This window comes from Vulpes lagopus, chromosome 2, assembly GCF_018345385.1.
Source record: "Vulpes lagopus strain Blue_001 chromosome 2, ASM1834538v1, whole genome shotgun sequence".
NCBI lineage: Eukaryota > Metazoa > Chordata > Mammalia > Carnivora > Canidae > Vulpes > Vulpes lagopus.
Window position 1 is genome coordinate 52,844,311 of NC_054825.1, and position 14,561 is coordinate 52,858,871.

At 38.6% G+C, this 14,561-nt stretch overlaps 1 protein-coding gene across 2 annotated transcripts in view; it reads right to left on the reverse strand.

Moving 5' to 3' along the window:
* TRIP4 (thyroid hormone receptor interactor 4) overlaps window positions 1–14,561 on the reverse strand; it is a 60,253-nt gene that overhangs the window by 18,156 nt on the left and 27,536 nt on the right. For both annotated transcript variants that reach the window (XR_005986261.1, XM_041745651.1), the window contains exons 10-11: window positions 11,307–11,431; window positions 9,572–9,663 (exon numbers count right to left, since the gene is read on the reverse strand). Coding sequence is in view for 1 of the 2 variants with exons in the window: in XM_041745651.1 (XP_041601585.1) it covers window positions 9,572–9,663; window positions 11,307–11,431 (217 nt within the window). In the remaining variant the exon portion in view is untranslated. The remainder of the gene's footprint in view (window positions 1–9,571; window positions 9,664–11,306; window positions 11,432–14,561) is intronic.

A 14,561-nucleotide genomic window follows, 5' to 3' on the forward strand; every position in this document is an offset into this window, starting at 1 on the left:
AGGATCGCGCCCTGGGCCAAAGGAGGTGCCAAACCGCTGAGCCACCCAGGGATCCCCCAGCTTAAAGGTCTTAGAGTCATTTGTGGAAAAGGACCTAGTTGAAGCCACATAGCATTAGTTTCCTGGTCCCATCCCACTCACAGGTAAGTTTCCACTGTGGCTTTCTGTGCCCTTGGAAATCCTATGCTAGAACCTCAATGCACAAGAGAACCGAAGCAAGTATACTTTCTCTAAAATTAACCTCATAGCTTTTCTGTCCTGACTCTTTAAGACTTAAATGGGAATCACCCACACATGACAGTTACTTTTGGTCTTAAATTTCATCTATCAGGCTTCTACTCCAATTTAAACTAGTGAGAACTAGAAGAAAATTGCTCTTAAAGATACTACCTTGTAAGGTCCTTAACCATTGAAGTCTACGTTGGGACTAATAACTCAGAATGCTAAAACTCGGGGATCCCTGGGTGGCTCAGCGGTTTGGCGCCTGCCTTCGGCCCACAGCATAATCCTGAAGTCCTGGGATGGAGTCCCACATCAGGCTCCCTGCATGGAGCCTCCTTCTCTCTCTCTCATAAACAAACAAACAAACTTAAAAAAAAAAAAAGGAATGCTAAAACTCTTGGGTTAAGGGAACTGACAATTTTAGAATTTATCTCCCAACGGCTGGTTGACTCAACTGAGAACAATTATTCTGAGGCAGAGTTCAGAGCATCCTTTGATATCAATTAACATAATATCATTGTTCAATCAATCTGGTGCTATTACCATTAACAATATCCCTTCATAAAATGACATTTGTCTTTGAGAACGAAACAGATTAAACTATCTTAAACTATCCAAATAAAAAATTGTAACAACCATAACACTGTGTGTGGAATTAAATTTTTTTCTTAAGGTCTTATTATTATTTTAAAGATTTTATTTATTTATTTGAGAGAGAGTGCACAGCAGGGGGAGCAGGAGAGGGAGAAGTAGGCTCCTCACTGAGCAGGGAGGCAGATGCTGGGCTTGATCCCAGGATCATGACCTGAGCTGAAGGCAGATACTTAACCAATTGAGCTATCCAGTCACCCCTTAAGATTTTATTTTATTTTTTAAAGATTTTATTTATTCATGAGAGACACAGAGAGAGACAGAGAGAGAGACAGAGAGAGGCAGAGACACAGGCAGAGGGAGAAGCAGGCTCCATACTGGGAGCCTGACGTGGGACTCGATCCCAGGTCTTAGGGATCAGGCCCTGGGCTGAAGGCGGTGCTAAACTGCTGAGCCACCCAGGCTGCCCCAAGATTTTATTTTTAGGTAAACTCTACACTCAATGTGGGGCTCAAATCACAACCCCAAGATCAAGAGTTGCATGCTCTACCAACTAAGCACTTCTAGAATTCAGGCACTCCTAGAATTAATTTGGCTTTTTAAATCATAAGAAAATCTATTTTTGTATGGTGATACATACCACAGAACATCTTTCTTTTACTGCTACAATACAGGTTTTCTTTACCACAGGTCATTTAAAGTTATTTACCTTAAAAGAAAATTCTCTTCTGGACTAATGATACTACCATTCACCCATTTGCCAGAGCCAGAAACCCATTTATCTTAGACTTCTCTCTCTCACTTTACATATCCAATCAAATCATATAGACGTTACCTCCTAAACATTTCAACCATCTGCTCCCTTCTGTCCAACTCACCTGCCAGAGCAGTACTAGAAATATGAACACAAAGCCCAGAGAAGGAAATAATATAGTCCTGCCAGGGAGAAAACGAACTGAGGTCTGGGAAGACCCTATAGAGAGAGTGACATCTGAGTTGTTTTAAAGGATGAACAGGAACTGTCCCAATGGACAGGAGTATGGAGACATGATATGGGGTGGTATATTCAGGACTCACATTTTTTTAAGAAGCTTCCTTTTTTTTTTTTTTTTTTTAAGAAGCTTCCTTAACCCTCCCCACCCTGCCTCCAGCCAAGATGAGTTAGGAGTTAGGGCTTCTCTTTTGTGCATTCCTTTTTCATTCCTTTTTCATACGGTAATTAGTATGGGTTTTCTTGTCTTGGTCTCTTCCAAACTTAAAGATTCAAAAAGAGGGACACCTGGGTGGCTCAGCAGTTAAGCCTTTGGCTCAGGTCGTGATCCTGGGGGTCCTAGGATCAGGTCCTGCATCAGGCTCCCTGCTAGCCTGCTTCTCCCTCTGCCTATGTCTCTCATGAATAAATAAATTAAATCTTAAAAAAAAAATCCAGAAAAATGGAATGTCTTGTTAAAACTATGGATCCTTAGTCTTTAGCACAGCGCGTGGCACATGGCAGATGGTCAGTAAATACTTGCTGAATGTATGATTATATAATATCCTGAGCAATAAAATCTTAAATTAAAGAGGTAATTTGCCACCTGGTGCATACAGTAGACTAGATGACAAATCAAGAAGCCTTGAACAGATTGCAAGAAGACAGCAAGTTTATAGCAGATTCCTTCTAGATCAAGCAGACCACTTTCACTCTAAGCCTGGGTTTACTTACAGTTGAAATGAAGGTGTCACATTAAGTGATTGATTCTACCTACATAAAACTTCTTACATCTGTCCCCCTCTTGTCTCATTTCACAGGCATTATCCTAGAACAGACCTTTAAAAATATCTTGACCCTGGAAATGACAACTGCCATCTCATTAGTCTCCCCACCTTCTGGCTCTTCACTGTAATCCATCTTCCACGTTACAGCCAGATCCATTTTCCTAAACCAAGGCCATGATCACACTCTAAACACCCTTCTTCCATTTCACAATTGACTACAGAAAAAAGTCTTACTTCTGAAGCCTATTATTCAAAGCTATCTGTCATCTGACCATAACATATTTTTCCATTCTTATTTGCTTTCTTCCTCTACTTCACTCATAACTCATCTCTCAACAAACTGGCTTGCTATTATTCTCTGGACAGGCCCATAACATCACACCTCACACTTGTCCCTTTCCTTAGAATAAGCATTTCTATCGATTAAATAGGAAGACTTGAAAAGCAATCCCAATTCTACCAGTTACTGACTGACAGCACGCAAGTTACTTTAACTCTCTGAGTCTTGAATTCACTCATCCTGAAAGGAGTGCTGTGAAGATTAGAACATACATGATAGGACTGGCATATAACAGCTGATCATAAAGTGATAGATTTTATTATTATGACCCTTGAAGGCTAATTCAAAAGTCATATTCTTTTTTTTCTTTAACGTTTTATTTATTTATTTGTTTGTTTATTTGTTTATTTATTTATTTATTTGAAAGAGAGAGAACACAAGCAGGGTGGTGTTGGGGTCATACTCAACCAACTGAGTCACTCAAACACCCGTTAAAAGCCATATTCTTAATAAAGTCCTTCGGGATCCTTCCTAGCTGGAAGCAATCTTTCCCTCCTTTAAATTCCTCAGAGACATTCTACTTTTCACGACAGTTATCTTGCTTTTTATCTTGTATTTGTTTGTTACATTCATATTTTATCTATCTAGTGGTCTTTCAAATATTCTGAGGACAGAACCCATAGCTGATTCACCTTCTCGTTTCTTTTAGTGTCTAAAACAATGTCTGACTTATGGTAGGCACTCAAGTATTTATTGATGAATAAATCAATAAATCTCCCCTTGGGGAGCCTACTTCTCCCTCTGCTTATGTCTCTGCCTCTCTCTGTCTCTCACAAATAAATTTTTTTTAAATCTTTAAAAAAATATTAAGAATTTTATGTTCATTTTCAGATGAAAAGCTAAACATTAAAGAACTTACATAAATCCATAGACAAGTGTTAATATTCCCCTCCTCTGTTCGGGATAAGTACAGTAGAAAGTATAATGCTTTCTGGATTATTAAAAAACATACATTGGTTGTCCTCAACTTAGTAAGTGAGCACTTGACACTTTGGTTATAAAACAACTTAAAGACATCTGTTCTGGGCAGCCCCGGTGGCGCAGCGGTTTAGCGCCGCCTGCAGCCCAGTGCATGATCCTGGAGGCCCGGTATCAAGTCCCACGTCGGGCTCCCGGCATGGAGCCCGCTTCTCCCTCTGCCTGTGTCTCTCCCTGTCTCTCTCTCTAAATAAATAAATAGATAAATAAATAAATAAATCTTTTTTTTTTTATAGAGATTTTTAACTAATGGGTAGGTAAGCGATGCTGTGAATTACAGATTCACAAATTTCTTTTTTTTTTTTTTAAGATTTTATTTATTTATTCATGAGAGACACCGAGAGAGTGAGAGGCAGAGACACAGGCAGAGGGAGAAGCAGGCTCCATGCAGGGAGCCCGATGCGGGACTCGATCCCGGGTCTCCAGGATCAGGCCCTGGGATGAAGGAAGCACTAAACCGCTGAGCCACCAGGGCTGCCCAAATAAATCTTAAAAAAAAAAAAAAAAAAAAAAAGACATCTGTTCTGACCTAGAAATTCTAGTAAATATTCTAGACAACAATTCTGAAAATACATTCCCTATTTCACTCAAGTGAGCTTTAAAATCACTGTGATTTTAAAGAACTGCCTAGGGTTAGGCTAGTTGTGGTAGACACAGTTCCCAGTTCCCCTTCTTTGTTGGTCTGACAAAGCCCTCATGATTCCTTAGGAATACATATTTTAGATCTATAAATATGCAGGTTTTCTCAGTACAACAGAAAGGACATTTTCACATTTTTTAAAAGAAAATTTCCAGGGGTGCCTGGCTGGCTTAGTTGGCAGAAATGTGACTCTTGATCTCAGGGTCATGAGTTCAAGCTCCATGTTGGGTATACAGAAGAGAAGAAGAGAAGAGAAGGGAAGGGAAGAGAGAAAAGAAAATTTTGGGACTCTGCATTTTTCAAGGCTAATGCCTGATTTGAATACTGACTATTCCTTCATTCTCTAATTGCTCACCTCTCAGGCCGACAGACAACACTTTAGTGATAGAAAATGATGATTTCTACACATGATTTTTACAAATCTTCCTGAAGATCCATATCACTTAGATACCCTTATAGAAGAAGGAATAAGTAATACTACTCTCTTTCCCACTGAAGACTTCAATTCTATTGCCGATGTCAGTTATATACAGGCACCCAGCAGAACTGCTTCAGCATAGCTCTTTAAAGATAGGGTCTTGGCTCTTAGAAAAGCCATAAGATCAAATAGACTGAAGGGTCAGTGGGACGCCTGGGTGGCTTAGCAGTTGGGCGCTTGCCTTCTGCCCAGGGCGTGATCCTGGGGTCCTGGGATCGAGTCCCGCATCGGGCTCCCTATGGGGAGCCTGCTTCTCCCTCTGCCTGTGTCTCTGCCTCTCTCTCTCTCTTTGTGTCTCTCATGAATAAATAAGTAAAATCTTAAAAAAAAAAAAAAAAAAAAGACTGAAGGGTCAGTAAGCTGGCAGGAGAGGAATGGATTTAGTCAGAAGAAACAGAACAATCAATGACCTTGGAGATTTCAGACAAATCAGATTCTCTATTGAAGGGAGAGATATAAATAGCACAACACAACACAGACAAGTAGAAACAAAAGCCACCAACTCAACTTTTTGTTTGAAAACTTGTTAGGTCTAGAGAACTGTTCAAACCACAGCTGCTAATGGTTATGGATTTGGCAATCAAAATGTCTTTAAAAAAAAAAGTTTTAACTGCCTTACTATTGAGGTTACAAACCACAGCCTTGATGCATTGTTGCAGTCAGCATCCTCCCTGCTGTTTTTGAGAGCTTACATCTGCTGCTGGCAGATAAAATGCTGGCAAACGGCATGGGCTCCTTCCAGGGGAATACAGGAGAAGTTGTAACTAGATGGCTCTCATCTACCTTTCTGTCTTGAGTTGAGCCCACAGTCTTTTCTGTATCATTCTTAGCTTGTCTAGGTTGAATCCCTGCCATTACTCAGGAGGGCTGAGGGTATAGTGGGATTTTTTTCTGGCCTAAATTAGCCATGCCAGCCATACTACTCTTAGAAGATAAAATGAAGATGAGTTCTTGGCTCAGGGCAAAGCATTTTTAGCACATATTTTTAAAAATCAGAGTATTGTACTTGATTTTAAACAACCACTAATAAAAATTTTTGTTTTGTATTTTTTTAAGAGAATAAATGATCACACGATGCCAAAAATAGTGAGGGCTTAGTATATTTTAACTTATCAAAGAAAGGCCAAGAATGTGAGGTCAGGAAGTAATTTACTGAGTTTCTTTGGGGAAGGAAAAAGTTAGGAATAAAATGGAGAAATAAAATGTAATCCAAGTCACATAGAAGATTAGTTTCAGTTGAAATAAAAATTATTACATCTACACTGGTTTACAAAGAAAAGTAATTCAGCTGGGTGATGAGAAATGAGTGTGAAGATGCAAAAAAAAAAAAAAGACACAAGTCAAGAAGCCATTTCCCGGATGATTCGCCCTCAGTGAGATGACCTATGAGAATAAAAGAATACTAAACATACGTAGACTAGCATTTTCTAAGCTGTATATACCTCAAGATACCGATTCAGCAGTATGTAACTAGGTAGTGTGCATGGGGTAGGAGGAGGGGATTTTATGGTCTAAAAGTTTTTGGAACACTGCATGTTATATCCACTAGATGTATCAGAGAGTCAATGCACACTAGCATATTAAGGGCTCTGAGAAAGTCTGCAGTAAATAAACACATTAATTTGCTACAAATACATTTTCCAAATGTATGTGTCATTTAGAATCACCTCCCCCATTTTTATGTCTGCAGAGAACACATGCATGGAATAGTTTGGGAAATGCTAGTCTAGAGCTATTATTCCTAAACTTTCAACTCATTCTTACAGAAATGAGAATAAGGTTTGTAAAATAGGCTAGGTAATCAATCACATTTCTTACATCATAGAACCCTAGCTCAGAGACAGGCAGATTACCAAGGATGCTTGAGACATTTTCTAAAAAGTAGCCAAATACCAAAGCTACAACTTTTTAATGATCCTTACCCAATAAATAATCCCCAATTAGGTCTAATACCAATTCTGAATATATTCCTGAGCAACCCCCAAACACAGAAAAGAAATAGTGGGGAAAAGCCCCGGAAAAGCTGACCACAGGGAAAATGGGTAAGGGATTCCTGCTTGATGAAGCCTGGTGGCTTCCAGTGTTTTGGGATATTCTAATGTCACACATCAGGGAAATTCATAAGGAGAGTTGCCAGGACCTCCAGCTGGGAACATATGGGAGGATTCCTACATTTCTATGTGCTGCCCTCAGCATCCTCAGGATACAAGACAGAATCTAAGCTTGAGGAGTATCATGCTGACCTGAAAGAAAGGTATCTCTGAGAAACCAAAAAGATTTGTTTCGTTAATTAGATTTCTAATTCCCATAAACTTTGCCATACCGTGTAGATAAACTAGGATTACAATTTCCTACCCTTCTCTACACAAACCTGTGGCAGAAAGACTTGCTGTCTAGTTAATGAAATCATTTGACCTTATATCAGATGACCTTATTTGCTTGATTGACAAGAAAATAAAGGAAGGCCCCTTGCCAAAGCCACCACTCACCTTGCCAGATGCTCCTGAGTTCCCTTTTAGAATGCAAATATACTATGCAGAAAATATATTAATAACATACTAAGTCATACTAAGCTATTAATGACTGTAAGAATCTTTAAAACTATAAAGCCTGGAGCACAGGGGTGGCTCAGCTGGTTAAGCTTGTGCCTTCAGTTCAGATCATGATCTCAGGGTCTTGTGATCAACTCCCACTTCAGGCTCCCTGCTCAAATCCCTGATTCTCCCTCTTCCTCCGCCCCTTGCCCCAGCTCATGCTCTCTATCTCAAATAAACAAAATCTTAAAAAAGAAACTATAAAGCCAATATCAATGTTTTTTGTTTTTTAGATTTTATTTATTTATTCATGAGAGACACACACAGAGAGAGGCAGAGACATAGGCAAAGGGAGAAGCAGGCTCCATGCAGGGAACCTGATGTGGGACCTGATCTGGAGACTCTAGGATCACGCTCTGAGCCAAAGGCAGATGCTCAATCGCTGAGCCACCCAGGCATCCCGAATACCAATGTAAGGAATTTTTATAATTTTTACTTCTAGACTGAAAATAAAAAGGGAAAGGAAGAGAGCAAAAGAGATCCTGGAAAAATGGGCAAAAGACCATATAGGCATTGGCACGAGTTTGGAAAACAAAGGGCCTCCACGTGTCTATGGTCTTACCTAGTTTGGATCAGGTAATAAGAGAAGAACAAAAGACTAGGCATCAAATTCATGCCAAAAAGCTTGTGCTGTACTCATATCTATAAAGTAATCAGAGAATGGGCAGCCCAGGTGGCTCAGCAGTTTAGCGCCACCTTCGGTCCAGGGCCTGATCCTGGAGACCCAGGATCAAGTCCTGTGTCTGGCTCCCTGCATTGGAGCCTGCTTCTCCCTTTGCCTGTGTCTCTGCCTCTCTCTCTCTCTGTGTCTCTCACGAATAAATGAATAAAATCTTTTAAATAAATAAATAAATAAAAATAAAGTAATCAGAGAAGGGCTGAGGAGGCAATCCACAAGAAAATGAAAGAAAACTAGAGGGATAGTGACTACTGGTTAAAATCTATGAGGAAAGGGTAGAGAGGTAAGATAGATAGGAACAGTTTTTAGAACAGTAATAATAGGTAAATAAAAAAAAATAATAGGTAAATAAATCTGGGAAACAATTTACTAAGAAAAATGAAACTGAACAACATTTTCCTAGGCACAGTTGTTGCCTAAAGCGACTGTTCAGGGGTGCCTGGGTTGCTCAATCAGTTAAGCAACTGCCTTTGGCTCAGATCATGAGCCCTGAGTTGGGCTCCTTGCTCAGCAGGGAACCTGCTTCTCCTTCTGCCTGTGCCTCACCTTGCTTGTGCTCCCCCTCTTTTTCTATCAAATAAATAAATAACAAATAAATAACAACAAAAAATAATAAAGCAACTGTTCAAAGAACAAGAAAACCATACTGTTAGGTAAGACTCTTCATGCTTCAAGGATAGACTTTCTCATTTTGGATTTCTGATGGTTTGGGTCTAAACATAAGACTCTAAATTAAGCTAAAGTCCTTTGGCTCCCTCTGCTGTTCAAAAACGAACTCTAGTTATGTCAGTTTAATCTTCAGTGATCAAAATAAATAAAAAATACATACCTATATATATATGTATGGTATATAGGCACGGTCCAGGCAATAAGAATTCAAATATACTTGCCTATCATGAATTCTCTGGCCTATACCAACTATTCCAAAATAATAACAAATCCTATCATCCCCATCATCTAACTGAAATAATTTAAGGGATAGTGGAGGGTTTCTTTACCAAAAGCAGCAAAGTTTTATGAAAGGATGAGGACCCTGTACTCATTTAGTCTGACTGTCACAACAGCTTGTCATACAGGTATGTACATGTATCAGAAACCAAAACATCACTAGTTTTTCTGTTTCTGTCCTGATATTTTCTCTCTCCAGTACCTCTCTATGAGAAGATTATCTTCACATGTCTAAATTCAGTTGCTAACATCTTACTATCTCCACAATATTCTGTGTTGAAGGATGTATGAGTCAACTATGGTGACAAACCAAATGTGTCCAAGAGAATTATTCTTTACTTACCTGATCCTTAAACTGCTTCTGGGACAAGCAGTCAATGAGGTCCACACAGCCCAGAAGACAACCTGATGGATAGTCATTGGGAAATTCCACATCTGAATCAAAGATAACAGAAGGATCATATAAATTGCTTTTGTGATTCTGAAACTCACAAATTTGTTTCCAATTCTAAACAAATCACTTTCTCTATTATCTATTTGTAGACATAGAAAACAATGAAGTTTTTATTTAGTGCAACTTTTAGTATTTTAGCAAAAAATTTAGTGAATGGCTGGCTTAGTCCACTATCCACATCCTAAACTATAAAAAAAAATTACCTTTACACCATCAAAGTTCAAGGATCCCACAACTTCACTCTAAACAAACCAATTCCATCTATACTCAACTGGAATAGCCTTGAATTTGGTGATTATAATGGTTGTGGAAACAAGCTACAGGTGTGAAAAGAAAAACCAAAAAAGTGTATTAAAAAATATAAGACTGACAGAACATAGGGAGTTAAAAAAATGACAGAACACAAATTTAAAACAAGCCAGTCATATCAGTCAAAAGAAAAATGCAGGGATCCCTGGGTGGCTCAGCGGTTTAGCGCCTGCCTTCGGCCCGGGGCATGGTCCTGGAGTCCTGGGATCAAGTCCCAAGTCCCAAGTCGGGCTCCCTGCATGGAGCCTCCTCCTCCCTCTCCCTGTGTCTCTGTCTCTGTCTCTGTCTGTCTCTCATGAATAAATAAATAAAATCTTTAAAAAAAAAAGAAAAATGTGCTTTTAAGGAAACATGCACTTTTGATTCCGAAAAACTTTGGTTTCCTAAAAACTATTAAAGGTAGTTCTGTAATTATCCTCTCATATTACCTTCAAAACAACCATATAAGTTAGATAAGAGGAAGAAAAACAAGAAATCTAAGGGTCAGCAGTGGTTTTTTGAATCCAAACTTGATGTGGTTGGGGAGATTCCCAAAATACACTGCTTAAGTCAACCAACTCTGACCTGTCCAAATTCCACAGCAGATGTCTATTTGGGTTACTTCCTTAAAAATTTAATTCTTATTGTGGTTGTTCTTCCCATTGTTAAGATCCTAGGTTTACAGCAGTCATTGTGTTCTCACAATTTAAGGGGAAAAAAAGAGAAGAAAAAATCTCCTCAGATGAAATTAAACCTGGCTCGGGACGCCTGGGTAGCTCAGTGGTTTGGCACCTGACTTCGGCCCAGGGCGTGATCCTGGAGTCCCAGGATCGAGTCCCACACTGGGCTCCCTGCATGGAGCCTGGTTCTCTCTCTGCCCATGTCTCTGGCTCTCTCTCTCTCTCTGTGTCTCTCATGAATAAATAAATAAAATCTTAAAAAAAAAAAGAAATTAAAACTGGCTCAAGTCAGTTAGGTGTCCTACTCTTGATCTCAGCTCAGCTCTTGATCTCAGGATCATGAATTCAAGCCCCACACTGGGCTCCATGATGGGTGTGGAGCCTACTTTAAAAAAATGTTTAAAAATTAAAACTAGTTGGTTGATCTCTGGTGTTGGGAACTGATATTTTTATTTGCACTCTTTGGTGAATTGATCTTTGAATAGCTGTCTATGATCTGCCACTAAACAAATAAACATATACATAGATGAAAGTCCCTCTCACCACCCCCCAGGAAAAAGAAAGTCATAGGAAGAAGGAAATTAAAGAAGATGAACATCAATGACAATGACTTTTCTCCATCAAATAATACTGAACGGCAAATATATGACTGTTACCTTTCCCACGAAGAACCCTGTATGTAGTCTGGAGTTCTGAGACTTCTTGAGGGGAGGGTCTTTTGGCTGTGGCTGCTATCCAGAGTCGTCCTCTATGAGGAGTATACCAGCTTCTGCCCTCCACCCTTAAAACAAATAAAAATTTAGTAGGAAGGATTTAAATTCTAATATCCTAGAGAATCTCATTTAATAGAGCAAATCATCTAGTTGAACCAAGAGATCTATAGAAGATATCTCACAAAGAGGGGTATTTTGTGTGAAAAACATACAATATCCCTCACTGGAGTATGAACCCTGTTTTTGGCATTTCCTTCATCAGTACAAAGACAATTTATCTCTTTCAGGTCCTACTTTTTACTCAATCGCTGTAACTCAGAGTTGGATTTTTCACAAGCCTTCTTTCACTAGCCTAAAAGCTGTGGGACTTCTACCATCCAAATCTTACATTTTCAAGGCATCTAAGTTGTTCCTTGCTCTTCTCTGAGTCAAAGGCTAACCTTTTCTTAGAAGCTTTGCTACTTGTTCTCTAACCTAACAGAAAAAAACTCACCAACACACAAATCTCTAAGAACAGTACTTTTATAATTATTACTTAATAGAATTTAAGGAAATGAAAATGCTTATCATCTTCACTCTTTAAATTGCAACCACATTCATTTATATTTGCTAAGTATTTTATAAAGGATTATGTTCTTTGTAGATAATTAAACAACTTGACTAGTTTGAAAGAATCTGTAAGTGGAATAACAATGCATTCAAGAGAATTTAATTACTCTCTAAGGATGACAAAAAGATGTTCCTGGGGGAGGAGGGATTCGGCAAAATGAGTGAAGGAAGAGAGGGAGATACAGGACTCCAGTTATGGAATGAGTAAGTCATGGAAATAAAAAGCAGAACATAAGGAATACAATGATTCTATAGTAGCAATATAATGGGACACATGGTAGCTATACTTGTGGGGAGCAAAGCATAATGGATAAACTTGTTCAAATCACTAACCTGTACACCTGTGTCAACTATACTCAAAAATAAGAGAAAAAGAAAAGAAGAAGGATGTTCCTCTTTTAGTCCCAACCAAATGAAATAAAGCATCTTGATAACATACCCGTATTATACTATTCTTGTAATGGGAAATAGGGACTTTCTCATATCCTTCATTTTATAATACAGATGAATTGAAAGAGTGCCAGGCACATAGCAGGTAATCAATAAATGAATGAATCATTATCTTTCATTTCTCCACACCAAATAACCTGAAGGGTTACTGGGAAAATGGTCTCACAAATGTGGCAGAACCATCCATTTTATTTCTGTGGGATTAGTGATTGTGGGCTGGATGCTGCTCATCTGTTCTTTTCAGTAACAAAATCTGAATAACACAGATCCAAAATAGGATGAGAGAAATGTAAACATTCTGATTCTCCCAGGAGAAGGCAAGCTGTTTAGTTTTCTACTTTGGAAGATGGAAAAGATAACTAAATTGCAGAAAACTGAATGAGAAAAACAGGTATCTGAAGGTCTAGCTGCCCTGGAGCAGAAGCAGATTCACATGCATTTGTTCTAAAGGCACTACACATATGAACTATAAAACAATTACAAGCCAAAGCAAGAAGGCCTGACCTTCAAGAGGGGAGGAAAATAGTAACAGTAACACACCTTAATGAAGAAAGGAAATCACAGCTAATGATGACGACACCAAAGTAGAAATGATTGATCCCAAATGCCAATAAAAAAATTTTTCAGAAGAAAAATGAATGAAGTTTACACAGTGAGAGTGGGAAAAACACTCTGAAAACTTGAACTCTAGTTCTATCTCTGCTACAAACTAGCTTTGTAATTCAGAGAAAGCTACTTTATCTTTACTTACCTAAGAGTGCTCATTGTGCAAGACTGTAATAACATTGGCCTGATATATTTCATGGTTATTACTTTTAAAACTGAAAAAAATCTATTTAAATATAAGGTATTATTACTGTTATGAGTTAGGACACTGCCTAGGCATAGTAAGTTCCTTTTTTTTTTAAGATTTTATTTGAGAGAGAGAGAGAGAGAGCACAAGAAGGGGGAGTGGCAGAGGCAGAAGTGCTTAGCAGGGAGCCTAACATGTAGCTCCTGGGATCATGACCAAAGCCTAAGGTAGACAGTTAACCAACTGAGCCACCCAAGTGCCCCAGGCATAGTAAATTCTAATAGACAAAATAGAAAGGAAAAAAAAAAAAAAGATATCTGCACCCTCACATTCACTGCAGCATTATTTACAATAGCCAAGACATGGAAACAATCAAATGTTCATTGATGGATGAATGGAAAAGGAAAATGTGGTACATATGCTCAATGTAACATAATTTAGTCATAAAAAGGAAATTTAGTCATTTAATTTTCAACACAGATAGAACTTGAGGGCATTGTGCTAAATCAGACAGAAAAAGACAAATACTGTATGATCTCACTTATATGTGGAATCAAAAAAAAAAAAAAACCAAACTCATAGATACAGAGAACAAATTGGTAGTTGCCAGAGGTAAATGGGTGAAGATAGTCTCAAAACTTTCAGTTATAAGATAATTAAGTCCTAGGGAAGTAATGTACAGCTGGTGACTATAGTTAACAATATTGTATTGTACATTTAAAAGCTGCTAAGAGGATAGCCTGGGTGGCTACCTTAGCGGTTTGGCACTGCCTTTGGCCTGGGCGTGATCCTGGAGTCCCGGGATCAGGTCCTATGTTGGGCTCCCTGCATGGAGCCTGCTTCTCCCTCTGCCTGTGTCTCTGCCTCTCTCTCTGTCTGTGTCTCTCATGAATAAATTAAAAAAAAAAAAAAAGTTTAAATAAATAAAAGCTGGTAAAAAAGGAGATCTTAAAAGTTCTCATGATAAGAAAAAAAATTTCTATGTGAGGTAATAGGTATTAACTTATTGAGAAATCATTTAAAAAATATATACATATATATTAAATCATTATGTTGTATACTTTAAACTAATACAGGGGATCCCTGGGTGGCGCAGCAGTTTCGTGCCTGCCTTTGGCCCAGGGCGCGATCCTGGAGACCCGGGATCGAATCCCACGTCGGGCTCCCGGTGCATGGAGCCTGCTTCTCCCTCTGCCTGTGTCTCTGCCTCTCTCTCTCTCTCTCTCTCTCTCTCTCTGTGTGTGTGTGTGACTATCATAAATAAATAAAAATTAAAAAAAAATAAACTAATACATCTTTTTTTAAGATTTTATTATTTTTAAGATTTTATTTATTTATTCATGAGA